At 47.3% G+C, this 16872-nt stretch overlaps 1 protein-coding gene across 2 annotated transcripts; it reads right to left on the reverse strand.

Moving 5' to 3' along the window:
• Positions 1-21: 21 nt before the first annotated feature.
• On the reverse strand, positions 22-7871 carry TNFSF12 (TNF superfamily member 12). 2 transcript variants are annotated; one of them, XM_072940408.1, is made up of 7 exons: positions 7592-7871; positions 7384-7431; positions 6693-6765; positions 5982-6035; positions 5862-5897; positions 991-1115; positions 22-795 (listed from the first exon to the last, which is right to left on the reverse strand). In XM_072940408.1, the coding sequence occupies exons 1-7, from the start codon at positions 7748-7750 to the stop codon at positions 544-546; spliced, it is 747 nt and encodes a 248-aa protein (XP_072796509.1). In that variant the 5' UTR covers positions 7751-7871; the 3' UTR covers positions 22-543. The 2 variants fall into 2 exon arrangements, with proteins under 2 accessions (XP_072796509.1, XP_072796508.1); XM_072940407.1 differs by having other exon boundaries at positions 7384-7434; positions 7592-7857.
• Between the last annotated feature and the right edge of the window lie 9001 nt (positions 7872-16872).

Raw genomic sequence — 16872 nt, forward strand, 5'->3', positions numbered from 1 at the left:
AGCCCCAATAAAGAGAGTGGCCATGATTTATTCTCTTTAATATCCACTTATCAACATTTTGTCACAATAATAATAAAAATAATATCTTTTAAAAATCCACAGGGAATTATCAAGGGAGGAGCCTGCCTTGGTCTCTTACCCCTCACATTTGGGAACTCCTGGCCTAGTCCCAGTCTCTCTGGCATCCAGCCCCTCTCAGTGCCCGAAGAGGGGTATTCAGGATCCATCGTCACCCAGAGTACAGTAAACACAGTGTCCTGGGGGGCTGCGGCCAGGGTGGGGAGTCAGAAGACAAATGGGGGCAGGGAAAGATCAGGGGTTTGGGGGCTGGTGAGGTGGGGAGCCAGAGGTGGGGGTGTGGTCAGAGCTGGATGGGAGTATTTGTGTGGCACGGGCATCAAGTGAGAGCCCCGCAGGAGAGGCAGGTCTGGGGGAGGAGCAGCTTAGGGTGGGACAGAGGGGAGGGGGGAGGGTGTGTGTGTGCTCAGAGAGCTGCTGTAGGGAGCCGGCAGCCTGGGCAAGCCACCAAGAGACCAGGGCCCCTCAGTGAACTTGGAAGAGTCCAAAGTAGGTGAGGAAGGGGGCGGCCTTGAGATGGGCCCAGGGGAGGGTGCGGATCCGCAGGGATGACCCTGGCCGCAGGGGCAACAGCCCAGACACCTGGCAGAGACGGAGCTGGGGCCCGAGGGAGCTCGCTGCCGTGGCCGAGAACTCCTCCAGGCAGCGCAGGGCAAGCGTGTCATCCACCAGCAAGTCCAGCTTCAGGTAGACAGCCTTTCCCTCATCAAAGTGCACCTAGGGGTGGGGGAGGGTGGCAGAGTCCAGGCCTCTGCTGGCCCTCGGCTCAATCTCCCATTTCCTTGGGGACCCAGGTCTCCTATCCAGCCCAAACCTCTAGCTCCTGCCCCCCACCGTTAACGTGCCCCCACCCCCTAAGCCAGCGCTTCTCCCTCAGTTCCTGCTTGGCCTGCAGAGCCAGGTGCGGCTTACCTGACAATACAGGTAGTAGAGCCCAGCCCGGGTGACTATAAACTCCCCGCTTTGGCGATCATAGCGCAGTGGGTTGGAGCTGTTGATTTTGGCCTCCTCCCAGCCACTCACCGTCCCGTCCACACCTGAATATGGATGTTCAGAGACAGGGGACAGTCCCTTTACAGAACTTTCTCACCATTTCTCACCTGGGACCCACTGAGTTTATAAATCTTTGGGCCCACTTTACCCAGAAGATATCTAGATGACCGAGGGCAAGGGAGGAGCCACAGCCCAGGGAGCCCTAGTGTAACAGGAAGTTATGCAAATAAATTCCACATATATGACCAGAAGGATACAGAGCAAGCTGTTACCAGCCACTTCTGGGGAGACGAGTAGGATGGAAGAAGTGTGGGGGCTTTTACAGTTTGTGTCTCTATTGTTTGCTCTTTCACTTGGAGATGCATTACTTGGATTATTAAAACTAAAAATAATCAAATGGTTCTCAAATATCCATCCATTGATGAATGAATAAGGAAACTTGTGTTAAATCCATACAATGGAATATTATTCAGCCATAAAAAGAAATGGAATACTGGTACATGTTACGACATGTTGGAACCTTGAAAACATGTTAAATGAACGAAGCCAGTCACTAAGGACCACCTATTATATGATTTCTATGAAAGGTCCAAATAACCAAATACGTAGAGACAGAAGGTGGATTAGTAATTGCTTAGGGCTGGGGGGGATCAGGGAGATACGGGGTCATGGGTGAAGGTGATGGGGTTTCTTTTTGAAGTGATGAAAATGCTCTCAAATTACTGTAATGATGTCTCACTACTCTGTGAATATACTCAAAACTACTTAATTGAACACTTTAAATGGGAAGAACTAATATAGTTTGTGAATTACGTCTCAACAAAGCCATTACCACCACCACCCACTACACACACACCAAAATCTAGAGAGAGGATAATTGCAAATTGTAAAGAAGATAGTAGAATGACAGAGCAGAGTCTCAAGTGGCTTCCCAGGCCTTCCACAGGCCACCCCGTTTACCTCTCTATCTCACCTCACACATTCTTCCAAGTCAGGAGACTCCAGCCACTGGGCCCCTGCAGGGCCTCAAGCTCATTGTTCCCCCAGGGCCTTTACTGCTCTGCCCTCTCGCCAGGATTCCTCCCCTGCCTGGCCCCTTCTGTCAGTCAGGTCCCTCTGAGAGACCATCCCAGGCCTCCCCGGAAAAAGCTAGTCCCAGCCCCGCCTCTGTTAATCTCTCCACCACATCACCTTATTTCTCTCCAGCGTCACCAAGGGAAGTTGGCTCGTTTATTTATGGATGTGATGGCTTGGGGTCTGACTCTCCCAAGAGGGCAGGGACATTGGTCTTGTTCACCACTGGCCCCCGGCCCCTGGAGCTGGGCCTGCTCCGGTGGGCACCAAGCAAAAACCAGTGGGAAGAGACAGGGAGGAGGCGACCATGGTGCCAGCTCTCTGTTGGGTCCACAGGCCACTCTCCAGGGCCTCCCTGGCTTCATCTCAACAGCCTGGGCAGCTGCCTCCCCCAGACCCCATCCTCTGCCAGCCCCGGGGCGCTGTCCTTGCTACTTTCTCAAGGAAAACACATAGCTCACTGGGCATTTTCATCCCCACCTATGGGTTCCCTTGGCCTTCATTCTGCAGACTCCAGTCTGAGTCTCCAGCCCTGCCCTTTCCTGCCCCTCCTGACACTGCTAACTGCCGGCCATCAGCCATCAGAACAGCCCCAGGCATCTCCAACTCATCCAGACCAAAACTGAGCTTAACCTCCCCCTCCCCAAACTTGTCTGACGGTCTGCATTCCACACTGAGCTGGTTCCACCTCTCACCTGGCACCCAAGCCTCCCTCTCCTTCACCAGCTTTATTCACTGATCACCAGTTCCTAGCAATTCTGCACCCACAGAGCTCTGTTACATCTCCCTCCCCAGCCTGGCTCTTGCCATTTCTTCCTGGGAACTCTTCATAGCCTCCTTCCTCTCTGGGCTCCTCTGGACTCAACCTTGCCTTTTCCAGTTTATTCCCTGTGTGACTACACATAGCCACACAGTGATGTTTCTAAAAGGCAGGTGTGAGCCTTGGACCTCAGAATAACTTCCAGACTCCATCTGTGACCTGGCTCCTTATTCTTCTCCGGCCTCACCCCATCCTGCTCCTCCAGGGCTGCTCCTCCCCACACTGAGGCCCCAGCCTCATGATGCTCTTGGCAGACTCTGGGCTTTTACATGAATTGTTCCTTCTACCTGGAATGTCCTTGACCACCTGTCCATCTTACACTTATGCTTCAAGACCCACAGTTCTCAGGGAAGGAGCCCCTGACTCCATTGTAAAGTGGTTTGTCTTCCTCTATGTCACCACGCACCTCTGGCTTTACTTTCATTATTGTTCTTGTCATAGCCTATTGTAATTTACAAGTGTTTCTGCTTGTCTCCACTATTAGACAGTAATTCCTTGAGAATAGGTATTATTCACCGTGGGCACCTTGCAGGGTCCTTATAAACAGTAGGATCTCAGTGCATGAGTGTTGAGTCAATGAATGAATGAATGAATGGATGGATGGATGTCTGGGTAACCGCGAGACAAATGGTCCAACAGAGAGGAGGAAGGCTGGCCTGGGAGAGAAGGAAGGAGGGCATTCCTGGCCAGGGAACCAGCTTGAGCAAAGGCTGGTTGTGGCCAAGGGCCTGGTGTGCCTGGGACCCTGGTGTCACTCAGTCTCACAACCACAATGCATTCCTTACTGCCTGGCAATCGTCCTTCTTTCCCCCACTAAGCTTGCTTTTGCATTCACCAAGATAAGGCTTGGTACCATCTTTCCTCAGAGCCCCTGCCCCTGTCTCCTTCCTTCTGCAGAAGACCTAGAAGTTAGCAGGTAAAGGCTCCTTCATGTCCCCAAACCAAAATCACAAACCGACCGGTTCTTGCGTTCCCCACTGACCCATTGACTCTCATGGTGATGGGATGATGTATCCCTCTCTTCCTTCTGGAAGCCACCCCCTCCCACCTTCTTGGACGTTGCCTGCAGGGTCCTCCATCCCCTGCCTCTCACACAAACGATGCCCAGGACAAAAGCACTCACTCACTGGGTTCAAATCCCGGCTCCACCTCTTAGTGTCATCATGACCTCAGACATGTTAAGTAACCTCTATCTAGAAAAGTGGAGATGATCAGAATATCTTCCCTTTAAGACTGTTGGGGGGATTAGATGAGATGAAACACTCAATAAATATCAGACAAGATTTATGTATTCATGTATTGCTTATCCCTAAAAGGACTGAACTTTTCCTTGACTCACATCCTCCTCCACCTCCTAGCCCATTGTTCAGCTCCTGTCCCAGAGAAACTTCTAGAAAGGGTTGTCACGGTCTCCAATTTCTATTTCCCATTTTCTCTTAATCCAATCTATTCTGGCTTCTCATCCCAACCACACCACTGACTACGCCCTTGTCAAGGTCACCAGTTGACTTTTCACGTTACCAAACCCAGTGGTCTTTACTCTGTTCTCATCTCATGTGACCTCTCAGTTGTACTCAGCACAGACAGCCACATCCTCCTTCTTGAAACTGTGTCTTCTCTGAGATTCCAGGACACTTCCCTCCCTGAGTTTCTTCCCTCTCTCTGGCTGCTTCTCAGTCTCTGCTGGGTTCTCCTCCTCTGCTGCACTTGTAAATGTCCAAGAGCCTCAGGGCTTTGCTCATGGGGCCCCTCTTTCCCCCTGGGTGACTCATCCAGTCCCATAGCTTTAAATACCATCCATATGGTGATGACTCCTGACTCTGAACATCCTGACCCAGCCTGAGCTAGTCCGCCATGTGCCGCCATCTATTTGTGAAACTCACTTGTTTATTATTATCTCTTCACTTATTTATTACTCAACCTCAAATTCAATTATCCATTTACACGCCTCTCAACCTATTTCCTCCCTGGTTAACCCCATCCTAATAAAGGGCAACATTATTCCCAAAGATGCCCGAGTTAAAAATCTAGAAGTCATTTCTGATTTCTCCCTTTCCCTTACCCTGCACATCTGACCCCTCACACAGGAAGCCCTATCTTCAAGCTACCTGCTGAATCCATCCACTTCTCTCCATCTCCACTGCCAGCCCCCAGGCTAAGCCACCTTCGTGTCTTGGCTCCTGGCTTGTCCCATGGAAGGGCATTCCAGGTAAAGGAACAGTATGTGCAAAGTCCAGAAGAGGCACATTGGTGGGGGGGGGGTCAGCCTAACAAGAGTGGAGAAGGCTTAAGTGTGTGCAGGGAAAAGAGGTGGAGATCAGACCATGGAGAGGCTGGAATCCAAGCAGAGAAGCAAAGGACAGTGAAAGGTGGTTTAGCAGGGCTGAGTCCAGCAACACAAGTGGGACAGAGGAGGGGATGGGGTAAGTCTGGAATGGGGGAGGGGCTACAGACTGGGTTTGAGGTTCCAAGGTCATGATGCTGAGGTGGCAGGGGGTGAGGTAGGGATGGAACAGATGTGCAGAGACTGGAAACATCTGAGAAAAATGATCAGAGCATGAAGACTTGGAATATGAAGGGGGAAGAAGAGAAAAGTCAAAGGTAATTCTTGGAGACGAGTGAGGGCTGAGGGAGGAGCTGGGTGGTGGTTGGAGGGGGAATCTGCCTGGGGTCTGAGAGGGGAAGGGGTCTCCCTGGGGCCCTGGGGTCTGGGTCATAGACAAAGTTCAGGTTTGGGAGCCCAGGGAACCGAGCCCTGAGCACTTTCCCGAACTGGCTTCTGGGGTTCCAAGGCTTGAGGTGGGGTTGGGGAGTGAAGATTTTGAGGGGCCCCTTTTCCAGAAGGCCAGTGCTGTGGGGGTCAGGGAGGAGCTCAGAGGTGGGGATGGGGTCTCACCTGCCTGTGCGCCATCCTGTCCCGGCCGTGGGTGAACTGTAAGACACAGGAAAGGCACGGTGAGCCCGACCCTGCCTCTCTGCTACCCCTACCCCTGGGGCACCGCTCGCCATCACCCACCTTCAAAGTGGGCTGCAATCGCTCTGCGAGCCCGTGGTTTCCGGCCTTTAGGTGCTGAGAATCAAGGAAAGACAGATGGGCAAAGCACCCCCACGTCTAGGAGGCCGGGAGCTACTCCCTCAGCCCCGTTCTCCTCAGAACCCTGGCATCCTAATCCTTGTCCAGACTCTTGACCTCAGACCCTCAGGCCTTATCTTTCTCCACAAGTAAAGCAACGTATAATTTATCATCCAAACTGGGATGACTTTGAGAGCAAGAGGGGCGCTATTAGTCATCACACTGTGCTAACAGGTGGAAACCAGGACAGTTCCTGGCAAACCTGGATACATGGTCACCCCAGTCATAAGTCTCTTTGCTTACTGGGATCCAGACCTCTGACTCCCTTACCTGGTCTTCATCAAGATCCCAGGGGTTCTCCTAACTCCTGGCCATCCCTCCTTCATATTTGGGGTTGGGTCTGAAGTGAGAAGCAGGTCCGTGAATGGAAGGAGCTTCAGAGGGAAGGTCAGAATTCTAGGTTTGAGTCTCGACTATTTAGCTCCATGACTCCGAGCCCCGTTTACTCTGTGCTTAAGTTTCTGTCTCCCTAAGGGAGGTTAATGGGTTTTACTCTGCCTGCTGTTATGATGAACAAAAGCAGTCATGAGTCCAGAAGCCATCACAGACTAGCCACTATTATTATTCCTGAGGTTGGGATAAAGGGCCGTTTACCACTTCTGCGAGGCCGAACCAGTTTCAGGAAAGACACGGTGTCCTGGCTTTCCTCTGTCTGGGGATTCAGGTCCTAGGGGAATTAAGGGCAGGGCTAAACCAAGATCTTGCCAGGGACTCCCAGAGACTTAAACTGAGATGGACAAGGGGCCCGTCAGGGGAGGCACCAGCCAGAGGCACAGATGTCTTAGGGAGGGACCAAGTCTCTCAGCCAGGAGTGGCCAGGGCCACCCATCAGGCCCCAGCCCTTGCCCCTTTCCCAAGATGAGCCACACCCCCTAACCCCCACAACCAGCATAGACCCTGCGAGCAATTGGTACATCATGCACATGCCCACATCCTGTCAGCATGCACAGGGGTCCACATCCTGCACACACAACCAGCATCCTCTTCCACAGCAGCTTACCCATCTCATGCTCCCACCCCCCTGCATGGCCAATAAACACTTCGTACTTGGGTGACACAAATGTGGCACAAACCCCTTACACACGGTTGTCACCCTCTGTCAGGTACCCACACATGGCATGGCTGGTGCGTGCACCCCCCTACACACACACACACACACACACACACACACACACACACGCGCGCGCGCGCGCGCGCGCGCGCGGCTGGCACAACCAGGGCAGAACCTGCACCCTCAGGCGGCGCACACTTCCCACGCCCGCAGCCAGCACCCACGCCCACTCACCAGCGGGTCTTGGTCCTCCTCTGCCACCAGCTCCCCCTGCGAAGGCTCCTGCTGGGAAGGAGGCAGCGTCACCCTGTCCTTCTCCACCTGACATCTCACCCTCCACCCATCTTCCTGGCCCCTTGCCCTCGGCCCACCCGGCCCCATCAGCTGCTCCGCAGACTCCGCTCCTGATCTGCCCAGGGAGGGGTGTGTAGCCGGGCCTCACCTGGGCAGACAGCGATGCCCGGCTCCCCAGGCTGACCACGGCCAGCAGGAGGCCAAGGCAGGCCAGCGCCAGGCCCAGGCCCAGCACGAGCGGGGCCAGCAGGGCGGTGCCGGGCTCCCCCCGGCGCCCCCTCCGCTTCTGGCTCCGACGGGTGGCCATGGGGGCGGGGGGCTGTGGCTGCCTCACCGCCCCCCCATCCCGGGACCCGAGGGATCGGGGGAGGGGGAGCGGGCGGGCGGATCGGGCTGGGGAGAGGGAGGGGCCAGGGAAACGGGGCGGGAGGGGGAGATGAGGACAGGAAGCCGGACACTGTTTGTGTGATTAAACTCCGAGTCCGGTGGAGCGCAGTGCACGGAGCGGGGCGCGCGCCGGGTGGCTTGCAGAATCTGGAGCGAGTCCCGGCCGGCAGGCACCCACCGCCCAGGCCTGGAAAAGCGGGCCGCTGTTTGTGTGAGTGTGCAGCCGGCGAGATGGGCTGCGCGGCTGAGCACTCACCACCCGGCGGGTCGGCGGCTCCGAGGGAGGGAGCGGAATCAACAGAAACTCCACGCGGCTTGTGCGCGGGTGGCCGGGCTGCGAGACCACGGCAACTCCTGCGGGGCTAGTCCAGTACCAGCGGGATTGCTAATTCAGGCCCCCAGGGCATGGTAACTAGGCTGTGTGTGGCTGGTTTTAATAGTCCCTCAGTCCACATGGTTAGAGGCCAAAGCATACTTGGATTTTAGCAGCGGCACCTAAAGGCAATTCTCTCCTGCAAGTAATGGAAAGAGCCTGAAGGCATCCTGTTCATGTGGTCGGATTTTCACTACTTTCCGCAAAGATCAATTGGTAGTTGACTTAAACTGCAATGTCCTGCAGCTAGGGAGAGCTCAAGGTGGAGCCACAAAAGTTCTTTAGATTGACTCTAAATGGAGTCACTCGTTCTAAACCATGCCAGCAAACCCAAAACGTATATCTAACCTAATTGCAGTTTCAGCCTCCCCCAGGTGTAGAGTTTTAAATCAATCAATCTGGAATTTCCTGATCAACACTAGTGAGGTAATCTGCCTGACAAGACCCCTTGCCCTTCCTGGCCCCAAAGGGAAGGTGAGCTTGCCTAAAACAATCCTTTCTTTTCCTTTTTTCTTCAATGGAGATACTGGAGATTGAACGCAGGACCTCGTGCATGTTAAGCACCTGCTTACCATTGAGCTATACCCCTGCCCCCAGATCATCTTTTAAAATTAGGTTCCCAGCTGCCCCCATTCTCTATTTTGTGCCCTTTATTTCCTTCTTAGTTATCACAATTTGTAATGACTTGTTTGACTACTATCTCCCCAACTACATTGTAAAATAGAAAATTACCTACTTCCTATTTTACCTGCTTATTACCTATTTCTAGAATAAATTCAATGAGGGTATTATTCACTGCTCTGTTCCCAGCACCTTGTCAAGTGCTGGCTCCCCTAATATCTCTAGAACAATCTGTTGACAAGACAAAGCCGAGTTTATTGCTTACCCCTTGACAGTCTCACAACAACCTCATGGGAAGATGAGCAAGGCCATGGCATTTACTGAGACTTTGAAGTCTGGTTTAAGGCAGGTCTTTCCATGCTAGTACAGGAGCAGGGGTTGATTAGGGTTGGGGAAGGGTCATGGTATAATAGTTTAGAATGAACACAAAACCCAGGATTGACTGAAGACCTGGAAGACAGGCCACCAGCATCAGTTATGATCCCACTTCCCTTCCTCACCAGAAGCCATTTTCCCTCAGACAAAATGTCAGATATCTTGTCTCTAAAGAAATTGAACCAACTGTCTGACGGAAGTTAGTGCTTCTAGTATGAATGTTGGAGGTCCAGAATAAATGTTCCTTAGTCAAGCATTTGGGGTAGCCCACTGTCTGATAGTCAACCATCAACCCTTCCCACCCCAATTGAAGCCTTTCAGTTGTTATGTTCTATCCTGATCCACAAAGAATTTCTAGTCAGAATTTCCACTGGGGAGAAACCTAGAGGAGAAGTAGTATAATACATATACCAGCAGAGGAAGCCCAGAATACGTGGGTAATTCTTTATTAAAAATTGCCAGTGATCACCATGCATGTGAGGAGAACCAGTAGCTTGCAAAGAAAGACCAAAATAAACAAACAAAAAAACTGACACTGGAGGAAACAGAGATAATTCAGGATATAAAGAGAACTACTTAATATACTTAGAGATTCAAAAAGACAAAATATCCATCAAGCAAGAACTGGATGCTCTGTGAAAAAGGAACAATCAGAGAACAAGAAATACTTTGCAGAGACTAAACATGTGGTTACAAAAATAAAGTTTTCAATATAAGGATTAAAACATAGAGTTGAGAAAAAAAATTCCTAAAAATATAAAGCAAAAAGAGGAAAAAGTAGAATCAGGGAAGAAAGACAGCAAGCATAGAACACCAATCCTAAAGGACTGTACAGTTATTAGGAACCCCAGAAAATAATGATGAATAAGTTGGAGGGAAGGAAAATATCTTAGGAAAAAATAAGAAAATTTCCACAACTGAAGGTCACGTCTTCATTGTGAAAGAGTTTATTTTGTGCTCAAGTTAATGAATGAAAAATCATATTTAGACACTTCTGCATGAAATTTCAGAACATTCGGAATAAAGAGATGTTAAAAGTTTCTAAAGAGAAAAACAATTCATCTCCAAAGAAACAAGAATCAAAATGACTAGAGACTTTTCAAATAACACCACATCCTAGAAGATTGAATGGAGAAATGCATGCACAGTTTTGAGAGAAAAGAATTTCTACCTAGAATTTTATATCTAGCCAAACAGATAAAGACTTGTTCTGACATGCAAAGTTGGCCTTCATACACACTGTTCTAGAAAATGGAGGATGTATTCTAGAAAATGTGGTCACAAATCAGATAGAAGACAAAATAACATATAGTAAACAGTGAATCTAAGCTCGAAGTTCAGTGAATGAAGGTGCCAGGATGATGACTGTAGAGCAAGTTTAAGGAGTAATGAGTTCCAGTGGGAGGAGGAGGCAAAATGGGGCTTGAATGAATGGTATGAACGATAACTTGGAAAAAAGTAAGACATGATATAAGTAAAGAGTCCAAGAAGAAAGAAAAGCAATCAGAATCTCTAGGAAAATTCCAAAACTGAAGAAGATATTTTTTGATTTAAATGATAATCAAGGTATAATAATGACATGGTTGGATTTCATTGACACAATAGTTGAAATAGTCTCGTGGGTTGTAGGACTGAGCACATGGAGTAGAAAGTGTAATCCTGCCCATTGTTTGGCCTGAGTTTGACCATTATTCACATGGCCATCATTATGTAAGTACTGTTCACTGGATCTCAACTTTTAGAGTCAATGTAGAAATATCCAGAAGACTTGTTGTGGTTGCAGGAAAGATTGTAAATACTCAAAATCTTGACTTTGTAAATGTGAGGCTGAGAAAAGGTTGCATGTGGAAGTGAGGAGAGGAAAAGGAGCTAGAAGCTGGTCTTTCTTTCCAGAGATACTGAGAAGGGACAGAACCAAAGTAGACGGAACCAGTAAGTCCACAAATAAATGCTGGAGAGGGTGTGGAGAAAAGGGAACCCTCCTACATTGTTAGTGGGAGTGTAGTTTGGTACAGCCATTACGGAAAACAGTATGGCGATTCCTTAAAAAAGTAAAAATAGGCTTATCATATGATCTAGGACCCCACACCTGGGCATATATCGAGGGGGAACTCTAATTCGAAAAGATACATGCACCCCAGTGTTCACAGTAGCACTATTTACAATAGCCAAGACATGGAAGCAACCTAAATGTCCATCAACAGATGATTGGATAAAGAAGTTGTGGCATATATACACAATGGAATACTACTCAGCCATAAAAAAGAATAAAATAATGTCATTTGCAGCAACATGGATGGACCTGGAGATTGTCATACTAGGTAAAGTAAGCTAGAAAGAAAAAAAATACCATATGATATTACTTACATGTAGAATCTTAAAAATGAGACAAATAAACTTATTTACAGAATAGAAACAGACTCACAGACATAGAAAACAAACTTGTGGTTACTAGAGACAGAAGGAGGGATGGTGAGATAAATTGGGAATGTGGGATTTGCAGGTACTACTATATATAAGATAGATAAACAGTGAGGACCTACTGTGTAGCACAGGGAACTATATTCAATACTTTGTAATAGCCTATAGTCAAAAAAATATGAAAAGGAATATATATATATATATATATATATGAATCACTATACTGTACACCAGAAATTAACACAACATTGTAAACTGACTATATTTCAATTAAAAAAAACTTAAAAGGGAAAAAACCCCAAACTACACAGAACCAAAATAATCTAAAAACAAACAAACAAAAATAATATAAATAGTCATCACTGGGAAGAGGAGAGAGAGGGAATGTAACTGAGTTAAATGCCTCTTGTTTTATGTTGGAAAGTCAACATTCACTACAGTTGATATATAAAGAACGAAAGTATGGACATTTGAGCTATGATTTTGGAAATAACTTCTAGAAGAAATAAAAACAGAAACCGTTGAGAGGAGTTGCCTCTAGGTCAGTGGAGTGGGGTGGGGTGGGGTGGGACAGGATGGGAAGGGGTGAGGCACTGTTGCTTTTCATGGTAATCTCCTCTGTTCTACTTGATTCGTTATCAAGTGAATGCAGCGTTTTAATTTGTAAAAAACAAAAAACTGCAAAGCAGGAAGCCTTGCTGAGGAGGGAAAGTCATTACCCGCCTCAGCCAGGCCTGTGATCACACCTGCTAATGGAAAAAAACAGGGATTGGACCCTTGGAGACAGCAGATCATCTTTAGAGCCTTTAACTTCGGCTTGAAAAATTAATTCAATACACTTAACCTTTTTGTTCTTGGTTTGCAGCCAAAATTAAAATTAACTTGCATTTTTTTGGACGCTGATCGGAAGTGACTTGGGAAATGTGTAGGAAAAATACTGAAAGGAAATTTGCCAGTGTGATTTTTTTCTCTGCCTTTTTACGCTTTTCTTCTCAAATTTTCTTCCATTATAATGGGGAAATAAGGGGTTTATTCTGTTTTGTTTTGTTTTAGAGGCCCTGTTTGATTACTACCACTTCAATGCAAAGAAGGAATTTCACGTGGTCTGTAAGGGTGGGGACTGAGTCTGCTTTGCTGGACACATTTCCAGTGTCAGCAAAAGCTTGTTGAAGGAATAAATATCATCTACCCTCCTGGGCTGGCAGTGAGCAGTGAATATTTTTGGGTGGGAGCAGCCTGGGAGTGGACAGTAACCACTCTGGTTTGCCTGGGACTGAGAAGGTTCCCAGGACCGAGGACTTTTGATGCTAAAACTGGGACAATCTCAGGCAAATTGGAATGAGTTGGTACCAAGGCGAGGTGAGGACTGGCTGTTCATTGCCACCCTCCAGGCCAGTTGTTTTAGAGAAGGTGCCAAAAAAACCCACTTCCTGCTGCATGTCTCCTTTACTCTCAATGCTCCTACAACACTACTTTACTTCTGACACCAGATGTGTGGGTTATTTCTGCGACACCACCTGACTGTCCAACGATTTAACTCAGTTCCAGCACTGTCTACCTGGAGATAGTGTCCGATCCCACAGATTAAGGGCTCAGTCCTATAAGACTGTCCCTTCCTACATGTTTCAGACACCAAGGGAGAGTCCAGGTTGTCACCTGTGCTTCTAACCAACCAGCTGTGAATCAGGAGTTCCCAACACTTCTTCCTTAGGATGCATTAATTTGCTAGAGAGGCTCACAGAATTTAAGAAAACAGTTTACTTACTAGATTACCAGTTTATTACAAAAAGATACAACTCGGGAACAGCTGGATGAAAGAGATGCACAGGGCAGGGTATGTGGGAAGGGGCATGCCACCCTCCCGGCAACTCCCGGCATCTCCACATGTTCATCAACCCAGAAACTCTCCAAACCCGGTCCTTTTAGGGTTTTAAGGAGACTCTGCTATGTACGCAGGATTGATTAAATCATCAGCCGTTAGTGAATGAGCGCAATCTCTAGCCTCTCTTGCCTCCCTGGAAGTTCGAGATTGACAGTTCTAATCCTCTAATCACAGAGCTGGTTCCCTTGGCAACCAGCCCCCATCCTTAGGCGCTTTCCAAAAGTCACTCCATTAACAAACTCAGGTGTGGTTGAAAGAAGCTTGTTACGACACTTGTTGTGACACAAGACATTCCTCTCACGTTTATGGCCCTGGTACCATTTCAGGAACCAAAGACAGAAGACCAAATACTATAGCAAAACACTCCCAGGGGGCAGGATATAGCTCAGTGGTAGAGCGTGTACTTAGCATGCATGAGGTTCTGGGTTCAATCCCCAGTACCTCCACTAAAATAACTAAATAGATAAACCTAATTACCTCCCCCAAAATAAGACAAATAAATAAAAACCGAAAAAACAAACTTTATTAAAAAATAAAACAAAAGATTCCCATTGCTCTTATCGATTGGGAAATTCCAAGGGTTTTAGGAGCTCTATGCCAGAAATAGGGACAAAGACACAATATACATTTGTTATTTATAAATTACAAAAATCACAGAATGTCCCTTAGTTTTTTCCTTATAAATAAATCAGATTGCAAAAATAAATAAATACAATAAAAAATAAATCAGTTTGCACATTTTTGGCAGGAGAGCCATAAAAAGTGCTGCTGTGTCTTTCTTAGTGCCTCATATCAGGAGGCACAGGACATAACTCATTCTGTTTCTGGTGATGTTAACTTTGATCCCTTGGTGAAGGTCACATGTGTGCCAGACTTCTCCACTCTAAAGTTACTTTTATCATCTTTGTAATGAACAAATCATCTGTGGAAAGGCATTTGAGATTCTCTAAACGTCCTGTGCTCCAATAAACTTTCACTATTAACTTTCACTGAAATTCTCTTGCAAGAATCAATTATTACTATTTTGGTTTCAAAGCACAGTTTTCCTAATTCTCCCTCTGCACTTATTAATTACAGGCTACTGTAATTTCTCTTCTTCTGCACTTACTGTTTTTTAATTGAAGTAATAGTTGATTTACAATGTTGTGTTAGTTTCAGGTGTACAGCAACGTGATCAGTTTATATACATACATATAATATATATGTTTTTTTCAAATTCTTTTCCATTATAGGTTATTACAAGATATTGAATATAGTTTCCTATGCTCTACAGTAGGTCCTTGTTTTTTATCTATTTTATACATAGTAGTGTGTATCTGTTAATCCCAAACTCCAAATTTATCCCTCCCCACCCTTTCCTCTTTGGTAACCATGAGTTTGTTACCAGCCATAAAAAAAAAAGAGTGAAATAATGTCATTTGCAGCAATGTGGATGGACCTAGAGATTATCATACCAAGTGAAGAAAGTCAGACAGAGGCAAATAACATATGATATCACTTCTCTGTGGAATCTAAAAAGATGATGCAAAGGAACTTATTTACAAAGCAGAAATAGACTTGGACATATTATTTGGTTTTATTTTTAGTATAACTGTGCATTCATTAATCATGTATTTTTTAATGTTTTATAATCTATTAAGTCATTATCCATAATAATATTTATTCTGTTTCGGATTCATCCAGTGGGAGATTTTTCCTTTTGATTCCTGTATCCTCGTCAGTTTTTGAGCTCTTCCTTCTTGTCTTCCTCCTCCTTCTTCTCCTTCCCTCCTCCTCCTCCTTTTCCTCTTCTCCTTCCTCTTTTCCCTTTCTTCCCCTTCTTCCTCTTTCCCTTCCCTTTCCTCCCTCACTTCTCCTCCTCCTTTTCCCTCCTTCTCCTGTGCTCAGTTCTAACACAGTAAGATGCTCCAGGCACACATTGTACTTCCTCTGCACCAGCCCTGGGACCAGCAGCCTATTCATCAAGGAACTCTGTTTCCTGGCACAGAGAGGTGTATTAGAAACAAGATCTAAGCACAAGGTAAACTCACTGGATATTGTGGAAATATCACTGCTTCTAGACCCTTTATCAGACACAGATAGGATCTATAAATATTATAGAATAAATTCATATGACAACTTTAATTCTGGTCCAACACCATGAGATTCTTCCTCATCTTCCCTCCCACATTTGTATCCCCTTCCCACCTGCAACGTGACCCTTAATCTCAACACTGTTTCCATCATTGCACTTACAGAATTTGTATTTCTTGTCTGTCCCCTCACTGGAGTGTGACATCCCATGAGTCTGTGCTGTGGACCACTGTGTCTCCAGTGCTCTGATGAGTGCCGGGCACACAGTAGGCACTTAATATTTTTGTTGAATGAATGGTGACTTTTTCCTGATTGGTCCCAGGGAATTCTCCAAAGGATTCTGCCTGGGCCTTTCAGGCTCCCTACGCGTCCTCCGCTGGATGAGGGCCTCCCTCTGTGTTCCAGCTGCCGGTGCTCACCTGATCGTGCTGCTGTCCCTCGGGTCATTGTCTGTTTACTCATCTGACTCCCTGTTGTCAGCTCCATGGGTGCAGGGGCTGTGATTTATTTATCTTTGTTCCTGGAACTTGGCTTATGCCTCACACAGTAATAAAGGTGCTCCAGAAATATTTGTCGCATGAAAGAATGAATGATTTTGCCAGGAAGTGAAAGGAGCAGAATTTAAACCTGGGTCTCCAAAGTGCCTTCCTCTTTCCCCACGTGTTCCATTACTCCCCAGAGGAGGGGAAAGAGGACCTGGCCTTGAAGACTGGGTAGGACTGGTGAGAAGAGGGATCAGCACTCCAGGGTTAGGCGGGCAGTCACTAGCTTGACTGGCATCTACTTCTTTGCTTTTGTACCTTCTCTATTTCAGTTTCCTGGGTCGCAAGGTCTTTACTTTTATCTTCAGCTCTCCGTCTGTTTCACATCTACCGTAAAGTTAGACTCAGCGCAAACGATATTGGATGTCAGGAGGGGGCCAGAGTCCCGGGTTGGGTGTGCACTGGACCCCACTGGCCTGAAGCTCAGACTTGGCTATGTTGGCAACATGGTGTTTGACCTGACAGCTAATATGATTGATCTAATCTGGGCCCTGGCCTTTTAGCACCTGCCTTAACCTTGGTCCTGAGCTGCAGGCTGACTCAGTTCTAGCTTGGCTGTGATGGGTCAGGCCATATGGCCTCACTCCAAGCAGGAGAGACGGAAAAAGCGAACATCAGGTCCTGATACCTAATGGCAGCCACCTCAGACCCTTTTGGGAAGACACAAATCAATAAAAAAAAAATACCTTCATCGTGTCTGCCAGTGCCATTAACCCCTTGGCTGGAGGTGGGTTGGGAAATGGGAAACCTGGATC

The sequence above is a fragment of the Vicugna pacos genome, chromosome 16, assembly GCF_048564905.1.
Source record: "Vicugna pacos chromosome 16, VicPac4, whole genome shotgun sequence".
Classification (NCBI taxonomy): domain Eukaryota; kingdom Metazoa; phylum Chordata; class Mammalia; order Artiodactyla; family Camelidae; genus Vicugna; species Vicugna pacos.

Coding starts and splice junctions, on each gene's coding strand:
- TNFSF12 (XM_072940407.1), bottom strand. CDS start 7,750: ATGGCCACCCGTCGGAGCCAGAAGCGGAGGGGGCGCCGGGGGGAGCCC. Junction 7,435..7,591: donor GGGCATCGCTGTCTGCCCAG/GTGAGGCCCGGC, acceptor CCTCCTTCCCAG/CAGGAGCCTTCGCAGGGGGA. Junction 6,036..6,692: donor GGTTCGGCCTCGCAGAAGTG/GTAAACGGCCCT, acceptor CTTGATTCTCAG/CACCTAAAGGCCGGAAACCA.